Raw genomic sequence first — 26,075 nt, 5'->3', positions numbered from 1 at the left:
TGTCAGACAACATATAAAAATAAAAAGGCTGGATTTGGTGGTATACACCTTTAATCACAGCATGCAAAGGCAGAAGGATCTGATTTCCAGGCCAGCCTATTCTACACAGTGAGCTCCAGGATTACACAGAGGACCCTGTCTTAATTAAGGCACCACTGTCCCAAGTACTGACTGAAATCTACCTCCTCACCAAACAGCATCTGAGGTACACACTTCTGGTGTGACAGCTCCTATTTGTCTTCAAGACCACAAAAACCACGCCCATCTCAGACTGGTTAAGAAAGAACAAATGCCAGCCATCAGCCTGGGAGAAGGTCCCGCCTGAGATGCTCATGTGTCACTGGGGCAAGAATCCTGTTGTCAGGAAGTGTGTGCCCTCCTTTGTCACCCTGCTTCACCGTAAATTCCCAGCATCTCTGCTCTTATGAGCATGCTTCACACTAGAAGCTACAAAAGCAAATTCCTGGTTTTTCAGAAACCTACAGTGTTTTCTAAAAGGAACAGGTACTGTGTTTGAAATTAAAGAGAAACATCTGCACCTCCTTTCTTGCAGTAACTATTATAGAGTAACTATTCTTCATGTGGATTGTCGTCAGCAAGACAGCCAAAAGATACATTTCACCAAGTTCTTACCAAAGTCATCCATGGGAAACATCTAGGAAAAAGGAAATTTTGCTTTAAGTAAATAAAGTGTCATTTATATTTCTTAGATAAAGCAAGCAATCCACTCAAGAATTACAACAGTTTAAAAACCAATCCAAATACAGTTGAGCGATAGAAGGGGCAGTTCTGCTGAGGTATTATTTTGATACTTTGGTCTCAGAAGGGGTTTCCCCAGTGTCCAGTGTCTTCAGCAGCCGAAATAGGCCTGCAGCTTCCCGTATCCTGCTGAATTCAATGCAGAAGGCCTGCACTTCTATAAACAAGTCCTGCACGTTAATAATTTTGTTACGGATCAAAGACTGGAGAAACACACACACAAGACGCACCAAGCGATTCTGGAAAAGAAAAAGGAACGAGTTTAGAAACTTGTATTCTTGGCAGATGATAATGTTATAAACATTTATACTACTCACCTGCATATATTTATCCTTAATTTGTTCACAAGTAGAAATGCAATTGGATATGTATAGGTGAATAAATTCAGGAGGTAGGTCCACAGCTGTAGTTAGTCTGTTTCACAAAAGAAAAGTTGAGCTGTTAACTGTTTGCTAATACGGAGAAACTAATCATAAAGCCCAAATTTCCCTGTGGTCATCTAATAATAATTTATCTGACCCAGTTCTCTAGTTTTAAACCTAAGAGCCATGGCCATTTAAATGTCTGATGCTTCTATGAAGTCTGTATCATGAATTACACTCTGTAATGGTCCTTTAAGCAATGAGTATCCTATCCCTGAGTACGCCTGGCTGAATCACTGTCAGTCACGGTCTCTCCCTTCTAAGCCTCAAATCACCTCAGCAGTACAAGCACTATGAGAGGCAGTGTGTGTCTGAGGTGAAGTATAGACTAAACAGAACAACCTATAATCAGACTAACATGGGGCTTTGGAGCAGTAACAGGAACCTGGCAAAGCCTTGAGAGGTTACTTAGCTGATAATGGAACAAAAGGCCTTCTTGAGAGCTGAGCAAGGCAAGCAGGCTTGGAGCTGCCATTACACAGAAACAGCAGCTACGTGACGAGACAAGCTTAGTCCATAAAGCCAAGAGAGGTCTTCCCAAATGAGAAGTGAAGCATAAGAAATGGAGTCAGGTTCAGCCCAAGAAACATCACAACTCTTCTAAATCTATACATCCTTAAGCCTAAGGCACTAAGGTACTTTAAGAAAGCTACAACCAGCCGCTACGTCGTCCACAGAGATTAGTGTTGTGCATCAGCAAGGCTGCTTGATCCTTGGACTTAATAAATATGAAGGAGCTAGGAAACAAGCAAAGATGGGACTTGACTGACAGGTAGAGGCAGTAGCACAGGAATGCCGGGAGGGAGAATCCATGAACTCTGATTGCTCCATCCAACGGCAGAACCTAGCCAAATGCAAACATAGCAACTGCATCTATAGTAGAGGAGGGCCCAGCAAGGAGAGGTGGAAGCAAGCAGCAAGCTCTGCACAAATAGCCAGGCAGTCTGCCAGTGATGGCCTTACCAAGCTTCCCTTCCTCTCCCAGCCCTCTCCTGTGCAGAGCTATCAGCCCAGCTACTGTCACCAGGTGACCAGCACATTCCTTAGTTCAAGGTTGAAACAACTGCCAACTTATATATGGATGCTCAAAATGTAATCTGATTCACACCCATGATTCCAGCATTCAGAGAATGAGGCAGACGAACTGCTATGAACTTGAAGCTACCAGGATACTATAAGATCCTATCTCCAAAAAAAAGAAAAAAGAAAAAAACTACCTCAGAAAATTAATACCCCATCCACCTCACTGCATTTAGTTCACAATTTACCTAAACTATTATATCTATAAGGAAAATAAAAGACAAACTAAACACACCAACAGGGAAGGGACTGTATTCTTTCCTTGATGTTCATTGAACAAAATCAAGAAAGAACTGGGAAACTGGGTGTGCCGGTCCAGATCTTTGATTCCAGCACTTGGGGGTTGGAGGCAAGTGGATCTCCATGAATCTGAGGCCAGCCTGGCCTACAAATTGAGTTCTAGGACAGTCAGGGTTATACAGAGACTGTCTCAAATAACAAAGCTGGGAGAATACTAGTAACCACATGACAGCATGCCTAGAGGTCCAGTTCTAAGACCCACACATGCATGCCGCCACTGCTGGCTATCAAGGAACATAAAACCTGATTCTCTAAGACAGTAAATTCAACAACTGAGTTCTTACAAATTGAGATTAAATTAAATGCAGTGAACACTAAGGACTAGCTCAGGGTAACAGAATCAGAAAAGGAAAGAGACCGTACTACAGCTTTTCAAACCTCTGGGTAATCTGACGAGGTGCTGTATACCTACCAGCTCTGGCGGAACATGAGCACTTACCGATTCACAACTTCCATTGAATGTAAGGACATGTCCATATTGACCAGGACCGAGAAATACTCGGTGATCTGGCTTGACTGCATTAGTTTCAGCAGCATTTCTATAGCGACTAATGGGTTGTTTTCCACTAGGTCTGGAAGTTTCGCTGGAGTAAGGCCAATGTGATAAACAAGTTTGGGATCTTTTTCCAACTCACCCAGGAGCTAAAAACAAAATGAAACAAACAAAAAAAAAAACACAAGTTGAAAGGTTCTTGGGTCATATTAGACAACTTTCCTGCATACAAACAGAAGTGTTTATACATAAATTACAACAACTATCTTTGTTAATTTGTTAAATTTCTTCCCTCAAAGCCAATGTTTACTATGTCTCCATATATTTTCACTGATACTATCTATCTATCTATTTTTTTTTCAGTGATTTGCAATGATACAAAAATAAAGGACAATTAAAAAATTCATAGTCCTCCTTCCTCTAGACATTGACAACTTGGTTTTGTCTGGTAGTATACAATTTTTTTTTCTTTTCTTTTTTTCAGAGCTGGGGACCGAACCCAGGGCCTTGCGCTTGCTGGCAAGCGCTCTATACCAGTGAGCCAAACCCCCACCCTGGTAGTATACAATTTAACAATAGTGTCATTCTTAGAAATTTTAATTATCAACTTCTCCCAAAACACACACATCAAGTTGAGTGTACTGGCACACAGTAATACAAGCACTGAGACAGGAGGCAGGTAGCCTGGGCTACACAATGAGTTCAAGGATATCTGAGGTATATAGGCAGACCTTTTCTCCATTTAAAAAAAAAAAAAAAGCCACAAAAGAGCTGGAATAATTGAGAACAGGAGCCACGCCCTGTCTTACCCAAGCGCCCCAGAGAGGGACAGAACAGGCAACACTTCCGTCCTCCACCTGCAGTACTTCACGGCTCAAAACATACCCATGCTTTGCAAATCCAAGAGATGGGAAAACATTTTTTCTCTCTGTCCAAATATGTACTTTTTCTTTCTTTTAAAAGTCCATTTATTTTGAGGCTGGCTTTGAGCTCCTCATCCCGTGGAGCCTGGCCTGTAACTGCTGAGTCTCAGTCTCTGTCTCCCACGTGCTGGGGTTGCAGGCACGCATCACACCCATCCCTTCTAACTCTATCTCCTTTTACCTACTTGTGTATTCAACACTGGACCATTTCATGATCATCTAAGAGCAACAGACTACAACTGTTATCACATCACTTAAAAATATTTGTGGGGAGGCCAGGAAATAGTTCAGTGGTCAGGAGCACTTGCTACTCTCTAGAGGACCAGGGTTTGGTTCCCAGCACTCACATGGAGGCTCACAGTATCACTAAGTCCAGTTCCAGAGGATGATGCTCTCTTCTGGCATCTGTGGACACTGCATGCACATGGTACACAGATATACATGCAGACAAACCACCCATGTGTATAAAACAAACTTTTTAAAAAATCTGTACTTTAGGGGCTGGAGAGATGGCTCAGTGGTTAAGAGCACTGACTGCTCTTCCAGAGGTCTGAGTTCAATTCCCAGCAACCACATGGTGGCTCACAACCATCTGTGATGGGATTTAATGCCCTCTTCTGGTGTCTGAAGACAGCAAGTACTTATGTATAAAAAAATAAATAAATCTTTAAAAAAAAAAAAAATCTGTACTTTAAATAAAAAACTAGCTTGGAGGTAAGTGTGTCTCCCTATCAGTTCTAACTTGAAAGTGTGAAAATCTAACAAAATCTACAACCACCTGGTATCTTTGCTCTGCTTCCTCAGGGGATCCATCTAGTTGTAACTTTGGGTAGCAGGAAAGATATCCTCAGTCTACCATTAAACACTGTAGCTAATGTCTAGAGCATTCCCTGAACCTCCTTTTTTATAAAACACTAGTAACCCCATACACCATCCAGAGTCACTGTCCAGCCTGATGCAGTAATGCAGATGATGTGCCCGACTGAACAGTGTCCGACTGACACTCGCCCTCTCCTACCTCTCTCCAAGACAAAATGGAAGAGTCTAGACATTTTTAGTCATTAGACCTCTTGTCTCAGCGGAGCAAAACTGCCAAACAAGGAAAGGTCACAACACAGCGGCTGGGATTGTGAAGACCTCTGTTGCTCCTGCTGGTTCACATCAACAACTGACTGCCCACTTACTACTTCCTGGGAAGAAAACTGTGATGAGCACAGATGGGATAGTGTAATCCATACATACCTGTGTTTGTTGGGGAGAGGACAGAGGGCTTTTGAAGGCTTTTGCCATGATCCTCTTGATCTCCACACCAGTGCTATTCTTCACACACATTGACCTGTCCCATTGAATGGCATGCTCGGGTTCTGTAGGATTGAGCCAGGCCAGTTCATCCTCACAGATGTGGAGAGGTGGTGGTGGGCGGATGAACTCTGGGCGAAAATGACCTATAATGAGAGTAATACAAGACTATCAGCAAGCTAACATTTACACACACCCTATATGCATTTAATCAAGTACAAGAATGCCTTTAACAAGGACACATTATAAAACATGCTTCAAATAGTAATAATATAAGATCAGAGTTCTGCTCAAATTATAACCAACACACACACACACACACACACACACACACACAAACACACACACCAGCATGACGCCAGATACCAAATCTGTTTTTTAGAAAGAATTAAGGTTTTTTTTGTTTTTTTTTTTTTTCCCAGAGCTGGGGATTGAACCCAGGGCCTTGCGCTTGCTAGGCAAGTGCTCTACCACTGAGCTAAATCCCCAACCCCATGAATTAAGTTTTAATGCAAGCATATCCACTTAGGCTGAGGATGCAGATGTCAACTTGGCTGATGATTATGATTGTTATCTTTTTTTTTTTTTTTTTTTGGAGCTGGGGACTGAACCCAGGGCCTTGCGCTTGCTAGGCAAGCGCTCTACCACTGAGCCAAATCCCCAACCCTTGATTGTTATCTTAAAGTCTCATTATGTCCCTGACTGTCCTGGGATTCACTATGTAGACCAGGCTACCCTCAAACTCACAGAGATCTGCCTGCCTCTGCTTCCCAAGTGCTGGGACTAAAGGTATTGTCACCATACCTAACATAAAATTAAAATTTTATGAGCCCCCCAACCCCCTTTCTTTTTTTGGCCCCTAGGGTCTCAGAATGCTATACATCGTGCTTGGGGCTATCCCCACAACTCAAGGTTGATGTGTAACTCATCAGTACTTCTGAACTAACATTGTCCTTCATTCAGTAGCTACACAATGAGACCTCATCTGACAACACCTGAACACACAGCTTGCCCCGGTGGTGTATTATGTTCTTATATATAACACATGCAGCCTAACTCCAGTGACCCACAGTGCTATACACAAACAACCACGCACAATAAGACAACTTTACTATAAATCTCAGTATTTAACACGATAGACACCCAGTCCTCTATCCAGCTGTGCATCCTGCCTGCCTGCTAAGCCCCACAAAAGGCCCAGGAGATAAGAACTTCGTAATTTCCACTACACTGGGGTACAAGAACTCCCTCTCCCTGCTTGATTTTACCCAGTCCCATCACAGCCTTCCGGAGAGCATTTTCCACACAGGACAGAAGGTAGTTCATTGTATTATGGATCCCACTATCAGCCGAAGTGGAGATCTGGCTTGTTCCTGGCAAAGGATCACCAAGCCAATTATCTCCAGGGTCCCCTCACCAGCATCACCAGAGTGAATTCCCGTTACCTCTCCTCACAAAGAGCCTTCAGCACAAGGAAGTACTTCTCCTGAGAGGTAGGGATGCTGAGGTGCAGCTATGCTCAGTTATGCACATAGCTGACCAATGGTCCATGCAATCAAACCCAGAGGCAGGTGGATCTCTGAGCTCCAGGCCAGAGTAAGTTATAGGATAGCCAGGGCTACTTAGAGAAATCCTGTACAAACCAAACCACCACATAACTGGAGACAGGCTTGTAATGAGCTGAAACTGCAAACAGTAAACCCTCTTATGCCACAGAGATTACACCGAATGGAAGTCACATTTGACGTAAGCTTCAAAATCCTGGACGTCCTGTGACCAGGGGATGATGCTCTACCCCCTATGCAGAACGTCTTCATCACTCAAACCACCCAGATGGTACCCGTGGGTTTCTGTTTGGTTTGGTTGGTTTCCAGGGAAAGCAGAGTAAGGACTGTCAGCTATGGTCAGACAGACGGACGGAGATGGTAAGACTACTAGGTATAAAAGGACCTCCACTGGACACACGTTAGGGAGACTCATCTAGGGGGCTGGAGACATGGCTGACCTGTGGCGTCCTTTCCTTTTACACAAACACTCCTGGGTTTGAACCCAAACACTGTAAACAAACAAAGCCAGACATGGCCATCTCAGTCACCATAGCACTTGGGAGACAGAAGTATGAGGACCAGGACTTTAAGGTCACCCTCAGCTACATAGAAATTTTTAAGGCTACTTTACAGTACATAAGACTGTTTCATTAAAACAAGAACATTCACTTTTGTAAAATCTGAACTTCTATCTGCAGGCAGGCATATATGTATACACATATGTATGTATACAGGTGTATATGTGTGTGTATGTATACGTATATGTATGTGTACACACACACATATATGTATATCAAACAAGTAATAAACATCCTAGTGTAGAACTAGTGGCTGGTGTTTGCTATACTCTAGATGGCAAGGCAGGAAGTCTGTTATCAGTGAACGGATACTATAGAACCTTAGGACTCCAGAATGCTGCTGGACTGTAAACCTGAGAAAATAAAGCCGGCTCACACACACACCTACTTTCAGTAGGTGGTCTGGACAGACACCTACTTTCGATGGGCGGCTTGGGTCCGCTGACTAAAGACTCTGTGATCCGAGAGGCAACTGAGCTGTCAAACGCAGAGTTAGAGGAGTCCGGGTCCGGGTCACTGAGGATGCTTGGGAAGCTAGCTTTGCTCTGGGTTGGCAGCTCAGACTGACGCTCTGGAACAGATTCAGACAAGGAGCATTTAAAGCACTTAAGCCCTGTGAGCCATACCTGGAAGGTAGACACAAAAATCAAGCATCCAAGGCCAGCCCTGGCATTTGAAACTGGGGGCAGGGACAGGGGAGAGAGAACATTTTAAAACTGAGAACACCAGGAACAGAATGGGGTACAAAGTAAATATCTTTAAATCCTATAAACCAAACAATAATAATAGTAAAATAACCCCAAAAGAAAAGATAGAGGGAGGTGGATGGACGGCAGGGAGGTGTGAGACTGAGGCCGGGTTGGGGTCAGATGCACACAGAAAAAGGAAACGGAAAGGAGAGTGAAGGAGGGTACTAGGATACAAAGGTGTACTCAAGGTGGGAGCTGGTCAGCCAGCAAGAGCTCAGTTAGAGGCCAGCATGGGCTGCACAGCACATTTCAGGACAGCCAAGGCTACACAAAGAAACCCACCAGGTCTCAAAACAAACAAACAAAAGGGGGGGGGGAGGGTTGACAAGGCAGGGAGGCCAGGGCAGGATGAGAGAGGATCAAACAAAAACAAGCAAAAGTGTAAATTATATATATAAAAAATCTTAATTTTTTTTTTTAAGTAGAGAATCTCAAGGACCAGTAAGAATGTCCCAGTCTCTGGCCCTTCCTTACCTGCCAGGGCTAACTGAAGGCCACTAATATCCACAGACTGCCCCATGTTTCCGACATCCATGAGTGCAATCTGGCGAGGTGTCTTTTTGAACAGCTCCCTCGGGGGTGCCAGCATGAGCTGGGAAAGAAAGAACTTTTCTGGCGGAGTTATAGGAGGCAGAAACCCTGCAAACAAAAAATACATGCCGATTTCTCGACAAAGGCTACTTTTAAATTTTCAAAACTTAACTTTAACAGTTAACTTGACACTTAGCTGTTTCCTGCTCGCCACACTGTGAGCCGTTTCGTTTCTATGAACTAAATGTAACTGAGTTCCAGCTAATCGAATATGTACATTTAGTATACTCATATTAGTCCATAAACAAATATATCACTTGAGACAATGTGGACCTATGGAGACGTCAGTGAAACTTGTGGTTATCAAATACTTTGAGTCCTGCAAAGGCTAAAAACTACAATATGGTAGCTTTCTGAAATGCAGCCTGTGACTGCGAGTACAGCTGTACCAGAGTCCTGGGCTAGGCTCGTGGTATAGAGGAAGTGACCCTGGGTTCCATCCTCGGTACATAAGTTAGGGGAGCATCCTCAGATGTAAACCTGTGCCCGATCTTTGCAATGCTGCAATAGTAAACATTCCACAGTATTGCCCGGGACACATACATGCATCTTGGAACAGTTAATTAGAAACAACTTCATCCTCTGCTCCCATGACATTACAGCAGACCAAGGAAGGAGGGAGGCGGCTGCAAAGACTTTAGATGTTGTATAATGCGGATCTCAACCTGCCACTTCTTCAGGTTCTTAATATCGACTTCTTTACTCAGAGGCTTTAAAAAGGGGGTGGACTCTGCCATTGGCTACTCCGCATACCTCAGGACCTTACCTGAACGAACCGTATCTGACATACTTAAAATAAGTCCAGACCATCGGTGGGCTTGTACGATGCGTTGGCTTTTTCGATTGGGAGGGATCATCTGGGGTGCAGTGAGTTTGAAAAGAAGCTTGCAACTTCTGACTACCCACCCCCATTTTAGTGGAACAAAGTATGGAAAGGGAGGGAGGGTCGATCCTCTCTGAGGAAGCCGAATATGTTCCCAGCCGACGAGCTCCCACAGAACAGCAGGCTGCGGGTCGTACCTGAGAGCGGGGGCCGATCGGGCTCCTGTCCGCCCCGGGCTGGCGGCGCCGGGTTGAGCAGGTGCGCGAAGCTGGCTGCGAACGGGTTAGCGGCGAGCGGCTCGGTGCGGTACATCTCCCAGAGAAGGTAGAGCGCCGTGAGGCGCTGCGCGGCGCTGGGCAGCAGGTCCGGTTGCTGCAGCAGCATCACCAGCACCGAGCCCAGGCGGAAGTGGTCGGCCTTGCTAAAGTAGTGGTGGAAGGCGGTGGACAGGCCCTCGAAGGTGCTGCCGCCGCCTGCCTCCTCCGAGATGATGCTCAGCAGGCTCGAGAGCTCCTTCGGGGTCAGGCTCATCCTGCCCGCGGGGCCTCCACTCCCTGACCCGGGGCCACCTGCTCCGCCTCGGCCTCCGCTCGAGCCCGCCGGGCCACTCCGGAACGCCGCCGCCTCCCGCGCCCCTCTTGGATCCGCTGAGAGAAGCCGGCCAGACGCCGTGCTCGCCCCGCCACCGGGCATCAACCTCGCCCGCCTATCCTGCTTCCCGGCCGAAAGGCCCTGGCGCCGGCTCGCTGCGTCCCCCCGCGGCCGTAAAGCGCACCCTTCTGCGACAGCGTCGCAAACAAAACAGCGCGTAAGTAAGGCGAGCGGAACGGAGAAACAGCGCAAAGCCGGGCCAAGCCGAGGTTCCGGGAACGCGAGTGGGCGGGGCACTGTGCCCGGAAGTGGGCGGGGCGCCGCGGAGGGCGGGGACGCGTGGACTCAGTAATGTAAACTGTGGTAAACTGTGGTTAAAGCCCCATGGAAGCGATCCTAGAGTGGCGGGTGGCGCCAAGCTATCCCAGTCGATCGTACCTAAGTTATAATTTGAAAAATAGGTCTATCTTGTCCGATATAACATCCTTGATGGCTCATGGTGAGATTACCGGCACCAAGAAGGTAGAGGCAGACGAACCCCTGTGAGTTTGAGGCCAGCTTGGTCTACACTGACAGACCCTGTCTCAATCAATCAATAAGAAAGAAACAAAAATCCGAGAAAGTGTCTCAAGAAATACTCGTTTTCAAAGTCGTTTGTAGTACTTCATTTTTCTTAGCCTGCCCTAGGGCTCTTTTTCTGGCCACCTTGGCTGAATACTGGAAAACCCTGGAAACTTACATTACAGATGACTGTGAGCCACTATGTGGTTGCTGGGATTTGAACTCAGAACCCCTGGAAGAGCAGTCAATGCTCTTAACCGCTGAGCCATCTCTCTAGCCCTGGGAAACTTCTTTTGTACCAACCTCTTGGTCCAGGTCCCAGACACCACTACCTGCTCCCCACTCCCATGCTCTGGGTGGTGACTAGTACCCACTCTAGAATTACAGAAACCAACGGAATGTCATCAGCATCACCTGCTAGCTACCCTGTGCTAAAAATGGCAAACAGTTCAAGAATTTTCTATTTACCGGCTAAAATCCTCAAGGAAATTTTGAGGAACGGGTGTTGAGTATGGCGCATTGTTTAGTTTGCCGTTAAACCTGTGGAGGGATTCTGCCAATGAACGTTACAATCAGCAGAAAATATAACTTGGCAAACGGGGGAAATGATTCAAAATACCTCTATTATTATTATTAATCAACTACGTTCTCTTTGAGCCCTTTTACATTGATTGTATGCTCTATGACAACTACTCTACAATACTAAAACCCACTCAAGCTAGTTATTGTTGTAAATTATTATTAATTAGTAACTTAAATGTTGGTATAGTATGGGTGCTTCAAGATGTTTGGAGGTATTTGAGCACAGCAATACTAGCCCCAAATAGAGCTGATTTTCATCAAGGTTAACACGGTACCAAGAGCTTCTTTATGTTTCCAATCAGTTTGTTTCTAGGACTTCTATGCTATCCCCACAAACAGAGCACATTTTCACAGTAGAAGCTGACTTCCTCTCCCTTCCTGAAGCTGCAAGTCTGGAGTTATCAGCTCTGCAGTCCACCTCTGAAGCCTCAAGGGGAGAATCCTTCCTAGTCTTGTACTAGCTTCTGGCATTTATCCAAAGCCCCCGACCCCCCTTAGGTTAAAGCTTCTTTTGTTAGGTGCCCTTAATTGTTATTAAGTTTCAAACTTAACGTTAACATATCAAAGCTGACCTGGCTGCTGGCTTCCCCCAGCATCCCTCAGTTCCTCCCTAACTGGACATGGCTGGCATACCCCCTCTCTACCGTGAACTCCCCTTCCAGCACAGGCTCTTCCCTCTAGAATCCAGACATTTTGATTACCAGTTCCTTTGTCCCTTTAGACTCCTGATTGCTGCACATGGTCTCACCCTCTCCCCACAAGGTCCAGCTCAGTCTAGTCATGTCCACTCTGGACGTCCCTGCCTCTACCTACACTCAACCTTTTATCTACAATAAACTTTCTCCCCACAATACCTAGGAGCAGTCATGTCCTCTCCTTTTTATTTCTTTCCTTCAGTCATGTCTCCTCTAAGTTTCTCTGTGGCCTCCTGCTATGGAAGGCTGTGCTGTCGGCACCATGTGGTTGTTGCTGTTGGAGCAGCTGGGATTACCCTCACAAGGGGGCCGGGTAGCCTGATGAGCTCATCCAGCTTAAGGATAACCTTTGCTCATGGGTCTCCACTACAGCACATTGCAGTGACGGCCAACTGAGCCACAGACCCTAACTCCTCCTGATTGCAACTGGTATTTTATTGTTGTCCTTACTACTTCCTTATTACTTTATTTGTTATGTGTGTGTTGCTTTGCCTTCTTGCACGGCTGGATACCACGGACATGCAGCATCAATGGAGACCAGAAGAGGGCATCAAATCCCCTAGAATTAGAGTTAGACAGTTGTATGCCTCCATGTGGGTGCTGGGGATTGAACTGGGGTCCTAGGAAGAGCAGCCAGTGCTCTTAGCCTGTAAGCCATCTCTTTTGAAAAGATGCCTATTCATTTTTTGGGGGGCAGGGGGGTCCTACTGGAGAGCCCACACCAGTATGGAAGACACCTAACTCTGCTGGAAAACAAAAAAGAAACAAAACAACAACAACAACAACAACAACAACAACAACAACAACAACCCCATTTATTCCTCCAAGAAAAGATGTCTTCTTAGTACATTTTCTATTGAATGCCACAGACTGGGATTTGATTATAAACTTCCCACACACCCCCACACACATCCAAAAATGGGTTGTGTTTAAAAAGGTTGGTACCCAGCTGATGGCAGTGTTTGGGCAATTCTGACATCTTTAGCTTTAGGGGGAGCCTAGCTAGAAGAAGCAAACCAACAGTGGTAAGAATATTCATCCTTGACTCTTTCCTGTCTGCTCTTCTGCCTCCTGCCCGCCATGATGCCAAGGGCTCTGCTCTACCCAGCCCTCCTTGCCCTGATGGAATGGCGCATGTGAAACCATGAGTCTTTGCTCTCCTAAGTTGTTCTCTCAGGTGCTTTGATCTGTGAAGGTCACTGATATCGTGAGTAATGTTTTGTTTTGTTTTTTTGTCATTGTTGTAGTTGTTATTAATTTAATTTTCTAAAGCAATTAACTTTATGTGTATTAATTTTATATGTATTCTGTAGGTTGATGTCTATATGCAGGTGAGGGTTGGTACCAGTTAGGTCAAGGCCATGATTGGACAGTAAAAAAAAAAAAAAAAAATTAAGTCGGGGACAAAGTTTTTGTAAGGCAGGAGAGAAGGAGAGGGAGGAGGAGAATCAAGATGGAGACGGAGAAGGATGTCCCAGATCCAGGTGGTAGTTGGGATGGATTTCTGTAGGCAAACTTATCTTATCTAGGTGGGTGGTTTATATCTTTATCAATTGGTTGTGAGTTTATCGTGTGGATGTATTGTGGATTGAGAATTTAACATAGAAATCTGATTGTTGGGATGCAGTTTGTTGAGCCTTGATTTTAATGGGTCGTTGGGAGTTTATACCATAACTGTTAAGGGACAGATGTTGGGAATGTGAACAGAGCAGCGGCAGAGGGTGAGAGGGTAGCTGCCACTAGGACCAGGGTGTGGATGCTAGAAATGTGAACAGGGCCCACAGTAAGAGAGCTGCGAGATAGGCGGTCTCTGTATGAAACTGTTGTGGCAGCCACCTGCCTGGGTCAGAGAGTACTTGGGGACAGCATGGAACCACTGAAATAAATGAGTGCTTGTTCCAATGACCTGCTGGAGCCAGAACTAGTGAGAGCGCAACCGCAAGGGTACGCGTGGGAACTGGTTCCGCCATGTTTTATTTTTACCACAACAGTATTCTGTCTACATGTATATCTGCATACTAAGTGCATGTCTGATGCCTGAAGAGGGCAGAAGCAGGTGTCTGATCTACATGGAGGAAGAGAACTAATTCTCAAAATATTTCCTCTGACACACCATAGCACCCATGTGCCCACAAACGTGCACACACACACACACACACACACACACACACACACACACACAAAACTTAAAGAAATAGATCCCCACTCTATATGGCAATGCTATGTTAAAGAATAGCTATTAGTGTTGTTGGCCCAGGAGTGGTCCTGGTTCAATCAGAAAAGTTTTGGTCTCCTGTTCTTGCAGCTTGAGTTTGGTAGTAGTATTCTCTTTCTGTTGCAAGGAACAGTCGGGGAAGCATTTGTATTAACTGGCTACTTGAAAGAGAGCCATCTACTCCAAGAGAGGTCTGGCTAGGAGGCTGGAATTTAATCCTGAACGAGGGCCAAACTCTCACCCATTGATCCACAGAGCAAACATGGCAACCAAAAGGAATGAGGAACTTTCATCTCAATCAATCTTTCACAGGCGTCGAAAGGGAGAAGTGGGTTCTGGTGTTGCTAACACAGAACAGCACACAGAGCTCAGTCAGATCTTTCCTACACCCACAAGTTGCTGCCAACATAGTGGGGGATGGGGGAGGCAGGAGAGTTGTTGCTCTCAACGCATTGCTACAGCTTCTAGCAAATGGTCTTAGACCCGATTACACACCAGAGGAGGGGAGAAGGGAGGGAGGGAGGGAGGGAGGGAGGGAGGGAGGGAGGGAGGGAGGGAGGGAGGGAGGGAGGGAGGGAGGGAGGGAGGGAGGAAGAGACCCACTGCTTTTGTAACCGTTTGCAGCAGTCAGTATAGTCTAATTAGCTATCCAAGTAGTGTGAGGCTAAGAAGCGGCGTCAGGAACCACAGCGCCCCCTTGTGGGCGACACTCATACCAGTCCTGAAAGCAGTGTGCGCTCAGACAAGGTAGAGCGGTAGCCGGCCGGGCACACCATGCTCCTTGAGTGGCAGCCCGAATCGGGATCATAGTGTTCCTGTATACTGCTTTGATGGGAGAAGTAAGACTTTAGCATCCCCATCTCTAGACCTATTTTGGCTTGCACTCTCAGGACATCATGGGACACTGTCAGGGCAGCTGAGGGACCAGAGGGTCTTCTGTCACCCTGTCAGCAGCAGGTACCTTCTTTCAGAGGACAACCTCCCAGGGTGACACCTTCCACATCCCTCCGTGGGCGGCAGCAACTATAGCCTACAGTACAGAACAGCGGTGAGTTTATCGGAGTATCTATGCTGGACAAGTTGGGTTTTTCAGGACAACTGTAGCGTTTGCTGGGACTCACGCTCCTTAGGGGAAGACACCTTAGCACCTTAGCACTGGCTGGATGGGGAGAGCGCTCAGAGATGTCTCTCTGGATCTTACACAACAGCCACTCGTTTAAAATGCGGCAATAGGGGTTGGGGATTTAGCTTGGTGGTAGAGCGATTGCCTAGCAAGTGCAAGGTCCTCCGCTCTGAAAAAAAAAAAAAAAAAAGAAAAGAAAAAAAAAAAATGTGGCAATACCCTTGCTCGTTTGGTGGTGTCTTGTGAGAGGGGACTGTGGAGGCCTTCCTAACTTTGAACTCACCTCGTAGCCAAGATTTGCTTTGAACATCCTCTCTTCTTACCTCTAGTTTCTAAGAGCTGAGACTCACAGGCATGCTACCCTACACCAATTTTAGGCAGTGCTGAGATCTGAACCCAGGGCTTTGTGTGTTAGACAAGAACTCTGCCAACTGAGCTACCTCCCTACCCCTGTTCCTTCTTTGTTCTCCAGAGGGCTCAGCCCCTGCAGCCATCTTGAAAGTCCCTACATCACACTGAAACAGTATCTCCCTAAAGGTCTGAGGTAGAAGATAGACGAGTTGGAGATGCTGGAGGTAGAGAGAGAGAGATAGGTCTGACCAACCCTAAAGGCTTCACATAAGGGAGCATCTTGGTGACAGCAAATCTGTGCCCTGGCTTCCGGGTTGTATCCACACATGTGATAAGTTCTCAGGCAATTATGCACACTCATTGTGGCTTTGCCGGTTTCCTAGTTGTCACTCTATGGTGCGCTTCTAGAAGGTGTTACCATTGAGAAGAGCGGGAGAAGTGTAGTCTACACATTATCCCCTAACTTCCATTAAATTTGGGATTATTTGAAAATAAACATTAAAACAATCTGGAAACATTACTCCTCCTCCCTAGAAACAATCAAATAAGTACATATATTAGTATTATATGACTGTGTCTGTGTGCTTGTTGTCAAGGAAGACAAAATGAAGTGGCCATGCTGTGGGGCACTTGAATCCAGGCTGGAGGCCATTGTTAGTCTGGTCTGACACATCCACAGCTGAACTTTTAAACTGGGCCAAACCACAGTTTCCTGAAACATTGTTTCCCAGCCTCTGCTGACCTTCTGAATTACAGGGCTCTTCCCCAAACCATCCAGAGACTGCACACACCCATCCCCTTACTTACCAATGGCTTAACTGTTGCCACTCGGATTATGATCTCTACAGTAAGTGAATTAGGTAATTAGCAACCCCCACCCCATGGGGTTTAATACAGCTCCCATTGTATAAAACCACAGAGAACACTCACTCTCTCTCTCTCTCTCTCTCTCTCTCTCTCTCTCTCTCTCTCTCGCTCTCGCTCTCTCTCTCGCTCTCGCTCTCGCTCTCGCTCTCACTCTTGCTCTGTATATGTTTTCTGCCTATATGCCTGCCCATGCCCCATGTGTCTGGTCCCTGCAGAGGCCAGAAGAGGGTGTGGATCCCCTAGAACTGCAGTTACGGATGTTGGTAAATGTTAAACCACTAAATGGGTGCCGGGAATCAAACTCAGATCCTCAGCAAGTGCTCTTAACCCCTGAGCCACCTTTCCAGTAAGATGTGCATCCTGGTGTGTGCGCAGTTGGAGATCATAATCCAAGCAAGAAAGCAGATAGGGATGTTTCTGTGCACACTTGGCTTCTTTTCCCAAGAAACATTGTTTAGTTGCAGCCGGAAGAGAGAATACTTCGAAGGTGCATTGGTAAAAGACTTTCTCTATGGGCTCCAGCCCCACTCAGCAGTTAGGGCATCGAGTCCAGTGTGAACTACATTTTCCTGGAAGAGTCACATCTGTGTTGAAGATTCTACAGACTGATTAGAACCTCTCGGCTATGGGACTGTTGTAGGCAGTCAAGATTATCTCAGGCTATCTTTTGCTCCTAAAATAGCTATTTATCACCCGCTTCTGTGTCTGATCTAACATCCGCTTTGAGATAACATACCCGCAATGTCCTGCTAAGCTCAATGTGCCTCCCGGAAGCAAAGACTAGGGGTGGTACCAGACAGCGCCTGCAACTTAGCTCCAGGGCTTCTCCACTTTGCCTTAAGCTGCCTACATGAAATGCACACCAAAGTGTTTTCTTTTGATTCGGTTTTGACGTTTTAGGGATTGAATCCAGGGCCTTGAGCATGCTAGGTAATGCTCTACCCCTGAGCCACACATGAAGCATTGGTCAATGTGTTGCCTGTGTCTGCCTTCTGTTCTGAGACTATAACTGTATCAGAACTTAACATTCAGGCCGTCTAAATCCATATTCTTAGAACGCTCAAGTCTGGCTTGAAATAGACTACTGTTTGTTTGCTTGCTTGCTTGCTTGCTTTTTGAGACAGGGGTTCTCATTCTGTAGCCCAGGCTAGCCTCTTCATGCTATGTTCCACCATACCCAGCTTTAAAGGATCTCTTATTTCGCTTTGGAGCAAGAGCTGTGTTTGTTTTAATGGCAGCATTTCTGACTGTTTTCTTGGTAAAACTGTTCTGACTGGGGGTGAGATGGAGTTTTACCGTGGCTTAGATTTCTCTGGTAGCTGAAGATATTGAATGTTTCCATGCGTTTCATGTGATGACCATTTGCGTTCTTTTAAAAATCATTTATTTTCTCAGGTAGTGATTGATTGGGCTATTTGTTCTTGGGATGTTTCATTTTTTTCATCTGTTACACTTTCTGGCTACAATCCCCCACTGGATGAATAGCTGACACATCCTGTGGGGTCTCCCCGCTCTGCTCTTGCTCCCTCTGATGAGAGGAGCCTTTTCTTTCCCTCAGACCCATTTATCAGCCATTGCTGTTGTCCCTCCAGCTGTTGGAATGCTGGACAGAAGATTGTCTCTGCTTCCATCAGGAAATGTTTCGCCCTGGCCTTTGACGGATTCGAACTTGTCTCCATACAAGGGTACATTAGGGTAATTTAGCCCCATTCCTGCTCCAGTGGGCATTAGTACCCGAATCATTTCTTCATGTGTTCTGAGCACTGTTGCTGAGAATCTGATGACGAGGGCTCTCTGTTTCCAGACCCTCTACTCTAGTCCATGGATCTGCATGATCAATACATTTCCAAGGCTGCCTCTGTGATCAATACATTTCCAAGACTGCTTCCGTCCAAACCTGTCACCAAATAAGGCCTGTTTGCATCCACTCCCCAACCCCCGGCCTGCTAAATCACAGAAACTTCAAGTTTTACAGAAGGAAAACTCATCCAGAACACCCCATTCCTTAGGAGACAGGAGCTGGGAACTTTAAGTCTGCCCCCAGAGGGATAAAATTTGGGTATTTGTAGGATTAAAGAAACAGGGTGTTTCCATAAAACCAAATATTTAAAAATACACTTCTGAAAAATTCTAAAAATATTATCTTATAAAGCAGTGTTTACTAGACTTTTACAAAGGTATATCACGTCAGAGCCAGGCGGTGATGGCACACACCTTTAGGAGCACTTGGGAGACGGAGACAGAAGCAGAGGCAGAGGCAGAGGCAGAGACAGAGGCAGAGGCAGAGGCAGAGGCAGATGGATCTCCGAGGGTAACCTGGTCTGTATAACAAGTTCCAGGTCAGCCGGGGCTACGCAGAGAAACTCTGTCTCAACAAACAACAAACAAACAAGCAAACAAGGAATGACCTGAGGAGCTTTTTGGAGAAAACACCCCAAGATTATTATATCAGAGTGGATGGTTCCCAGGGTTGGTTAGGTTTGGTGTTTCCAAGGTCTATATGTGTGTTCTCACCACTAGATGGCAGTAGAAACTGGTCCAATGTTGCCAACCTGTTAAGGCCGACGACAAATCCATTATTTCTCTTTTATTTTGAAATTGGGCAAAATTATCATTTGCCACTGATGGCTGTATGGCCACTACCAACACGCAAAGCTGACCCCACACCCTCTCCCAACACCCATGCCCTCTTCTGGAGGCCGAGAACACAAATCCAGGAGATGCTTTTGAATAAAGTTTAGTCCCTCCCAACCCTTTTCCTTAAACTTTAAGGGATACAAAATGTAACGATGGACAAATGGTAAGTGTCTCCAGGTGAGAACCAGGAGTTTACTACGCACTGTGCTCTCATGGGCGTGCCCCCTCGTGCTTCTCTTCCTTCCTAACTCCCTTCCTTCTGAGAACCATCAAACTCCGGCTTCCCTTAGGAGCCTGAGCTGACAGCACAGATGGCCAAAAGCTCAAAACACCATGGCTTCGGAGCCTTAGCCACACCGGTCTCTTTTTAAGATTTATTTATTTCATGTATGTGGGTACACTGTCGCTGTCTTCAGACACACCAGAAGAGGGCATCGGATGCCCACTACAGATGGTTGTGAGCCACCATATGGTTGCTGGGAATTGTACTCAGGACCTCTGGAACAGCAGACAGTGCTCTTAACCGATGAGCCATCTCTCCAGCCGGAAGACAACTCTTATAAGGACAGCATTTAATTGGGGCTGGCTTACAGGTTCAGAGGTTCAGTCCATTATCCTCAAGGTAGGAACATGGCAGCATCCAGGCAGGCATGGTGCAGGAGGAGCTGGGAGTTCTACATCTGCATCTGAAGGCTGCTAGCAGAAGACTGACTTCAGGCAGCTACTTAAGCCCACACCCACAATGACACACCTACTCCAACAAGGCCACGCCCACTCTAACAAGGCCACACCTCCTGATAGTGCCATCCCTGGGCCAAGCATATTCAAACCATGACACAAAATATGATCTCAGGCCCATATCACAAGTCCATATGCTCGCATAACCTTAATTAAAACTCCAACAATCTGGATTATAAAATACCATCTTTTCTCTCTTTTTTTTTCTTTTTTTCGGAGCTGGGGACAGAACCCAGGGACTTGCGCTTGCTAGGCAAGCACTCTACCACTGAGCTAAATCCCCAACCCCCCATCTTTTCTCTTAAAACAACAACAAAACACCCCAAATACCCAGCTTAATTTTAGCCCCCAGGAGGCTGAGGCAGGAAAGTAGGCAGTTTGAGGCCAAGCTAGCTACACAGTATAAAGTTTTGCCTCAGTAAACAAAGTGTTTAATTAGATCCCTTGATCCTGTGGCTTGGGAGCCAACTCTATTCTAGGGCCCAAGGACAGGAGGCCAGGCTAACTCAGCCTCTGTTAACTGCCTGCTTGTGCACACCTCCCCTTGGAGCTGCCAAGTGAAATACTTGGCAGATGTAGTGTTTTGCTTTTAAAAACTCTTTAGCCTAATGGTCAGGGCTACACTTGGGTCTCAAATAACTGAGTGTAGGCCCAGCCAGATGAAATAAAGACTTAATTGACTATAAACTGTGTCAGACTGGCCATATCTGGTAGGTTCCCTATAACAAAAGAGAAGTATGAATCCCACTGTGTGGTGTGCCTATGCACACAGGCTTCTATGTTTCATATATGCCCCTCCCCATTGCCATAATTTTATGAAATGTTCTCAGACCCCCCTCTCCCATGTTTTGAGGGCCACCTGTCACATAAGTGGGGTGCGGAGTTGTCCACCTGTGGAGTCATGTCAATCCTTGAAACTGCTAGGTTCTGAAGCACTTTGAATTTCAGATTTTTGGACTGGGGATGTTTCACAGGTAAGACAGAGCAGGATAATATCAAGTGCCTGGTAGTCACCTCAGTGGGCAGGCACAGAAGTGCTGTAGCTTCTCTGGCTTTGCCTCTAGGGAAGCCTTCGTTCCTTACCACAGGAACGTGTGGGCCTCTGGCTGCTCCATTAGGAGGGAGGAGAGCCTGGAGAATGGTGCTCCATTTTAATGCTTGTTTCCCTGGAGAGATCTGTGATGGGTCTGAGGCATCTGGATGAATCCTGGTCAGAGGGAGGGTACCGGATCACAGATGAGAGACGCCTGGTTAACCGGTCTCAACCCCAGCAGCAACCAGAGGAGCAGGAGCATTTGGGTTCCACTGCCAGTATGCAGAGGGTAGGCAACACTGGCAATGTAGTGCACCCCAGTCCGAATTTGGGGAGCACACATCGCTCACGCTGAGCACTAGGCTTGCCTCACACCTGCCCTGGAGGAACAGGATGCACACACATCTCAGCATCCATTTCTTCTGACCTTACTGTACTACAATTCCCAGAACAGAAAGCAGAGACCTGCCTCACAGTGCACCCCAGTTGCTAAGCGGAAACCCTCCATCAGTGTTCTGTGAACCTCGTGAGATGTAAATCGAATGGGGTCTTTCCCAGGATGTACCACACGTAAAATTCTATTTTCTTATGTGGCAGTTATGTTTGATGTGAAGTCAAAAGTGGATGTCTCTTTGGGGTTAAACCTTCCTGGGATATTTCATGTGGGCTGAGAATTTATCAGGGAAAGGCAGAATTAAATTGCATTATCCTAGCAAAGCAGGGGACTTTACTCCTTTCTTCTTTGCTACCAGAAAGAAGAAATTCTTCAGATATACCATAACAACTATGAAAGATGAATTTAAGTGGGCAGGATGGCATGGACTGCAATCCCAGCTACTGGAAAGGCTGAGTCAGGAGTATGAGTTTGAGTTTGAGTTTGAGATGGATTAATTATATTTGTGTGTGACTAAGAAAATCCAACCTCTGGGGTCAGTTTCTCCTCTTCTGCTCTCTTGAGCTGTAGTCTGAGGTGGAAGTTTGTTTTTCTGAGCAATATTGTCAGAGGGATGGGGATGTTTGGTGAGGTCAACATGCAAGGCTCAGAGTTCCTGGAACTGAAAGCTCCTTCTTGGCTCTCTATGTTGTCTTTCCATCTACCTTGAATAGCCCCAGGCTTCTCTGGAATGAAGGCTTCATAACCTACTGTCACACAGGGTGGTGTCTTTATTTGTGGCTGGTGTCTCAGTTAGGGTTACTATTGCTGTGATGAAATACCACAATCAAAGTAACGGGGAGGAAAGGGTTTATTTGGCTCACACCTCCTGGAGGCAGGAGCTGATGCAGATTCCATGAAGGGGTGCTGCTTACTGGCTTGTTCAGCCTGCATTCATAGAACCCAGGACTATCAGCCTAGGGGTGGCTCCACCCACAATGGACTTGGCCCTTCCCCACCAATCACTAATTAAGAAAATGCTCTACAGTCTTGTGCACAGCCCATTTTATGGATGCCTTTTCTCAGTTGAGGCTTCCTCCTCTCAGATGACTCTAGCTTGTGTCCAGTTGACATAAACCAGCCAGCAAAATGGGAGAGTGAGCTCCTACAGAGAAAGGTGAGGTGGGGGTGGTGTTTCCGGGTTTTAGAACTGCCTTGGAATCCTCAGTGAGTGGGGAGCAAGGGAGAACTGGACAGATCTTGGTTCTGAGTCCTCTTTGGCTTCTCTCAAAAATGCTCAGCACATTAAAGCTGCACACACTGAAAGCTATGCCTAGAATGGGGAGCAATTTGTGAACTTTCCGTGAGAGAAGAGAGAAGCATATGGAAGGTCTTCACCCCATCTCCCCAGGCAGAGTGTTTCTTCTGTAGAAATCAAGTGCCTCCCACAGATCAGAACCCCAGTGTGTTCCCAACCCTCCTCCCCCTCTTCTCTTAGGAGATGAAGCACATGGTACCCCACCCCTACCCCCCACCATCACTGTCATCATCTTTGAAATTTTCTCCTGCATTAGCTGGATCACCACTTATATAATGATCACATAGCAAAAATACAAATTTTTTTCTGAAAGTCTTTGAGACTTAAATACCTTGCACCTGAGTTCTTCAGAGCAGCTCAGCGATTGAAAGCCAGAACTGCACTTTTAGTTACAGCTCCAGTTGGCTTGGGCTATGGTTTGCATGTGTGGTGCTATCAAGAAACAGAGATGGAGCCCACTGAGAACACGTTCCCTGGATGAAAGCAGTTCCGGAACCCTGATTAAGTTCTGTAGAGATGGGTTATAAAGGATCAAGCCCAGACCAGTGGATTTTCTCACCTGTGTTCCCATGACTTCAGCTTCCTGGTGCCTCAATGAGTGCCAAGGGCTGCTTACTAGGAATGGGTGGTACATTCTAGAAGAGACCAACAGGAAGCCTTCAAGTCATTAGGAGTGTGCCGTGAAGGAACTGTGAGACCCTGGTTTCCTCATATTCTCCTTCTTGCTTCTCAGCCATGGAGAGGGGATGGTAGTGTACATTGGTATGTTCCTACAGCGCCAGGCTATCCTGAACAAACCTGTAAACAAGAAGGCCAACTGAGCACAGATTAGAATCTTTTTTTTTCTTTTTCTTTTTTTCAGAGCTGGGGACCGAACCCAGGGCCTTGCCCTTGCTAGGCAAGCGCTCTACCACTGAGCTAAATCCCCAATCCTAGAATCTTAAAAATATGAATCAAAGCAATCCCTTCTCTCTCTCTCTCTCTCTCTCTCTCTCTCTCTCTCTCTCTCTCTCTCTCTCTCTTATTTTATGTACATGAGTGTCTTAGGGTTTCATTGCTGTGGAAGGAGACCATGACCAAGGTATCTCTCATAAAAGCAAACATTTAATCGGGGTTGGCTTAGAGTGTCAAAGGTTTAGTCCATTATCATCATGGCGGGAAGCATGGCAACATCCAGGCAGACATGGTGCTGGAAAAGGAGCTGAGAGTTCAACATCTTGATCCAAAGCCAGTGGTGAGGAGATTGTTTGCTGCAGGAAGCCAGGAGAAGCTCCACTAAGTGGAGCTTGAACATAGGACCTTAAAGCCCACCTACCAGGTGGCATACTTCCTCCAATAAGGCCACATCTATTCCAACAAGGCCACACCTCCTTAAAGTGCCACCTCTCATGGGCCAAGAATATTCAAACCACCACAGTGAGTGTTTTACCTATGTGTATGTCCATGTGCATGCACAGCCTATGGAGACTAGAAGAGGGTGTTTGTATCCCCTGGAACTGGAGTTACAGATGGTTGTGAGCTGCCATGTAGATTCTCTTAACAACTGCCAGCCATCTATCTCTCCAACCCCCTTTTTTCTTCTTTATGAGTTGGTTGTCATAGGTTTTTGTTATGGTGACAGAAAGCTAACTACCTTAGGTGGTCACTAACACGAAGCCACTTCTTTGGTTCTTTTTTTTTTTTTTTTGTTCTTTTTTTTTTTTTCGGAGCTGGGGACCAAACCCAGGGCCTTGTGCTTCCTAGGTAAGCGCTCTACCACTGAGCTAAATCCCCAGCCCCACGAAGCCACTTCTAATCCCATGATCTTGAATCTCCAGAACTAGGGACAAATACACCTCCCTTCTAATAACATAGTCCTCTCTCTGTCTCTGTCTTTCTGTGTGTGTGTGTCTATCTGTTTGTGTCTACATATGTGTCTGTGTCTGTCTTGGTCTGTCTGTATGATTAACAGGTTGTAGCAACCTCCACTGTGTAAAAGACAGAAAGTTCCCAGGAGCTTATGGGAGAACAGTAGGGCTTGTATAACGAGAACAGAGACAATGGAAAGAGTAATAATGATTAATGAACATCAAATTACTTCAGATTTTTTTTTTTAAGGGTAAAGCAAAGGACTTCCATATTAGGCTGACTTGGGTAAACAGGAATCTCCAGTTTTCTGGAAAACTGATTATTTTTTTCTTTTATTGAAAATAGTTTTTTTATACAATATATTCTGATTATGGTTTCTCCCCTCCCCCAACTCCTGCTAGTCCCCCACCCCCCACCCCATCCTTATCCAGATCCACACCTTTTCTGTCTCTCCTCAGGAAACAAACAGGGATCAAGGAATAATAACATAATAAAATGAGACAAAGAAAAAGAAAAAAAAGAAAAAAAGAAAGAAAAGAAAATCAAAATATGGAAAACAAAAACAAAAACAACCAAACAAGAAAAAGAAAAGAACCAAAGAAAAATCACAGGAAATGCACACAGACACAGGGACACACATATTCACATGGTCAGGGACACAGAGACACACATGTTCAGATGGTCAGGAATCCTATAAACATTCAAGCCAGAAGCTATAATGGGTACAAAAGTACAGCAACAACAATAAACTCTGACTTAATATTATGAGACATAAAAACAAAGTCACCAAAGGTGTCACTGAGTTTGCTTTCTGTTGGCATGTAGCCTGCCCCGAAGCATAGTGTGTTTCCCCAGTGAGATTCCTTTGGAGAAAACACGTTTTTCTCATGCAGATGGCTGTCAGTTTGAAATTGCTTCTGGGTTAAAGATGGGGGAATCTGTCCACTTCTTTCAACTCCAGGATCCAATCTGGTGCAGACCCATGCAGGTTCTGTGCATCCTGCCTCTGTCTGTGAGTTCCTGTGTGTCAGCCCTGTTGTGTCTAGAAAGCCTTGACTTCCTGGTATCCTCCATCCCCTCTGGCTCCTACACTCTTTCTGCCTCTTCTTCTGCAGTTTCCTGACCCCTGAGGGGAGGGACTTGATGGTGACATCCACTTGGGGCTGAGTTTTCCAAGGTCACTCGATCTGAGTATTGTCTGTCTGTGGGTCTCTGTATTTATTTCCATCTGCTGCAGGAGGGCGCTTCTCTGGTGATGGCTGGGCACGGTGTAATCTATGAATGTAGCAGAATGTTACTAGGAGTCATTTTATTACTATGTTTCTTTAGCAGAGTAATGGTATTTGGATTTCCCCTGTGTCCCCTGGCCTATCTAGTCTCCCATGCTTGGTCGCCCAAGCAGCATTGGGTATGAATTTCTATCTCATGGAGTAAGCTTTAAATCTAATCATAGAGTGGTTAGTCACTTTCACAAGCTTTGTGTCACAATTGCACCAGCACATCTTGCAGGCAGATCACTCTTGTACAGTAAAGGGTTTCTATCTGGTAAGCCTGCTGTTTACCTTTTTTTCCTTTTGGT

General features: G+C 45.9%; 1 protein-coding gene and 1 long non-coding RNA gene across 4 annotated transcripts in view; both read right to left on the bottom strand.

Moving 5' to 3' along the window:
• Positions 1-670: 670 nt before the first annotated feature.
• Positions 671-10,335, bottom strand: Cnot11 (CCR4-NOT transcription complex, subunit 11). Of its 2 annotated transcripts, none has more exons than NM_001108794.2 (7): positions 9,762-10,329; positions 8,625-8,789; positions 7,820-7,972; positions 5,220-5,422; positions 3,001-3,203; positions 1,077-1,173; positions 671-998 (listed from the first exon to the last, which is right to left on the bottom strand). In NM_001108794.2, the coding sequence occupies exons 1-7, from the start codon at positions 10,255-10,257 to the stop codon at positions 801-803; spliced, it is 1,515 nt and encodes a 504-aa protein (NP_001102264.1). In that variant the 5' UTR covers positions 10,258-10,329; the 3' UTR covers positions 671-800. The 2 variants fall into 2 exon arrangements, with proteins under 2 accessions (NP_001102264.1, XP_087422784.1); XM_087566658.1 differs by having other exon boundaries at positions 677-998; positions 9,508-10,335.
• Positions 10,336-23,735: 13,400 nt separating this feature from the next.
• Positions 23,736-26,075, bottom strand: part of LOC148003699 (uncharacterized) — a 31,634-nt gene continuing 29,294 nt past the window's right edge. Inside the window, exon 3 of one of the 2 annotated variants that reach the window (XR_015629487.1) lies at positions 23,736-25,771. This is a non-coding gene — a long non-coding RNA (uncharacterized LOC148003699). The remainder of the gene's footprint in view (positions 25,772-26,075) is intronic. The other variant, XR_015629488.1, reaches the window with a different exon arrangement.

Source organism: Rattus norvegicus, chromosome 9, assembly GCF_021556685.1.
Source record: "Rattus norvegicus strain SHRSP/BbbUtx chromosome 9, alternate assembly SHRSP_T2T, whole genome shotgun sequence".
Lineage (NCBI taxonomy): Eukaryota > Metazoa > Chordata > Mammalia > Rodentia > Muridae > Rattus > Rattus norvegicus.
This window is presented reverse-complemented; position numbering and strand designations above follow the sequence as displayed.

Coding starts and splice junctions, on each gene's coding strand:
- Cnot11 (NM_001108794.2), bottom strand. CDS start 10,257: ATGCCCGGTGGCGGGGCGAGCACGGCGTCTGGCCGGCTTCTCTCAGCG. Junction 7,973..8,624: donor CCTTCAGTTAGCCCTGGCAG/GTAAGGAAGGGC, acceptor AATCTGTTCCAG/AGCGTCAGTCTGAGCTGCCA. Junction 3,204..5,219: donor CCTCTCCCCAACAAACACAG/GTATGTATGGAT, acceptor TTTTGTTTTTAG/CTCCTGGGTGAGTTGGAAAA.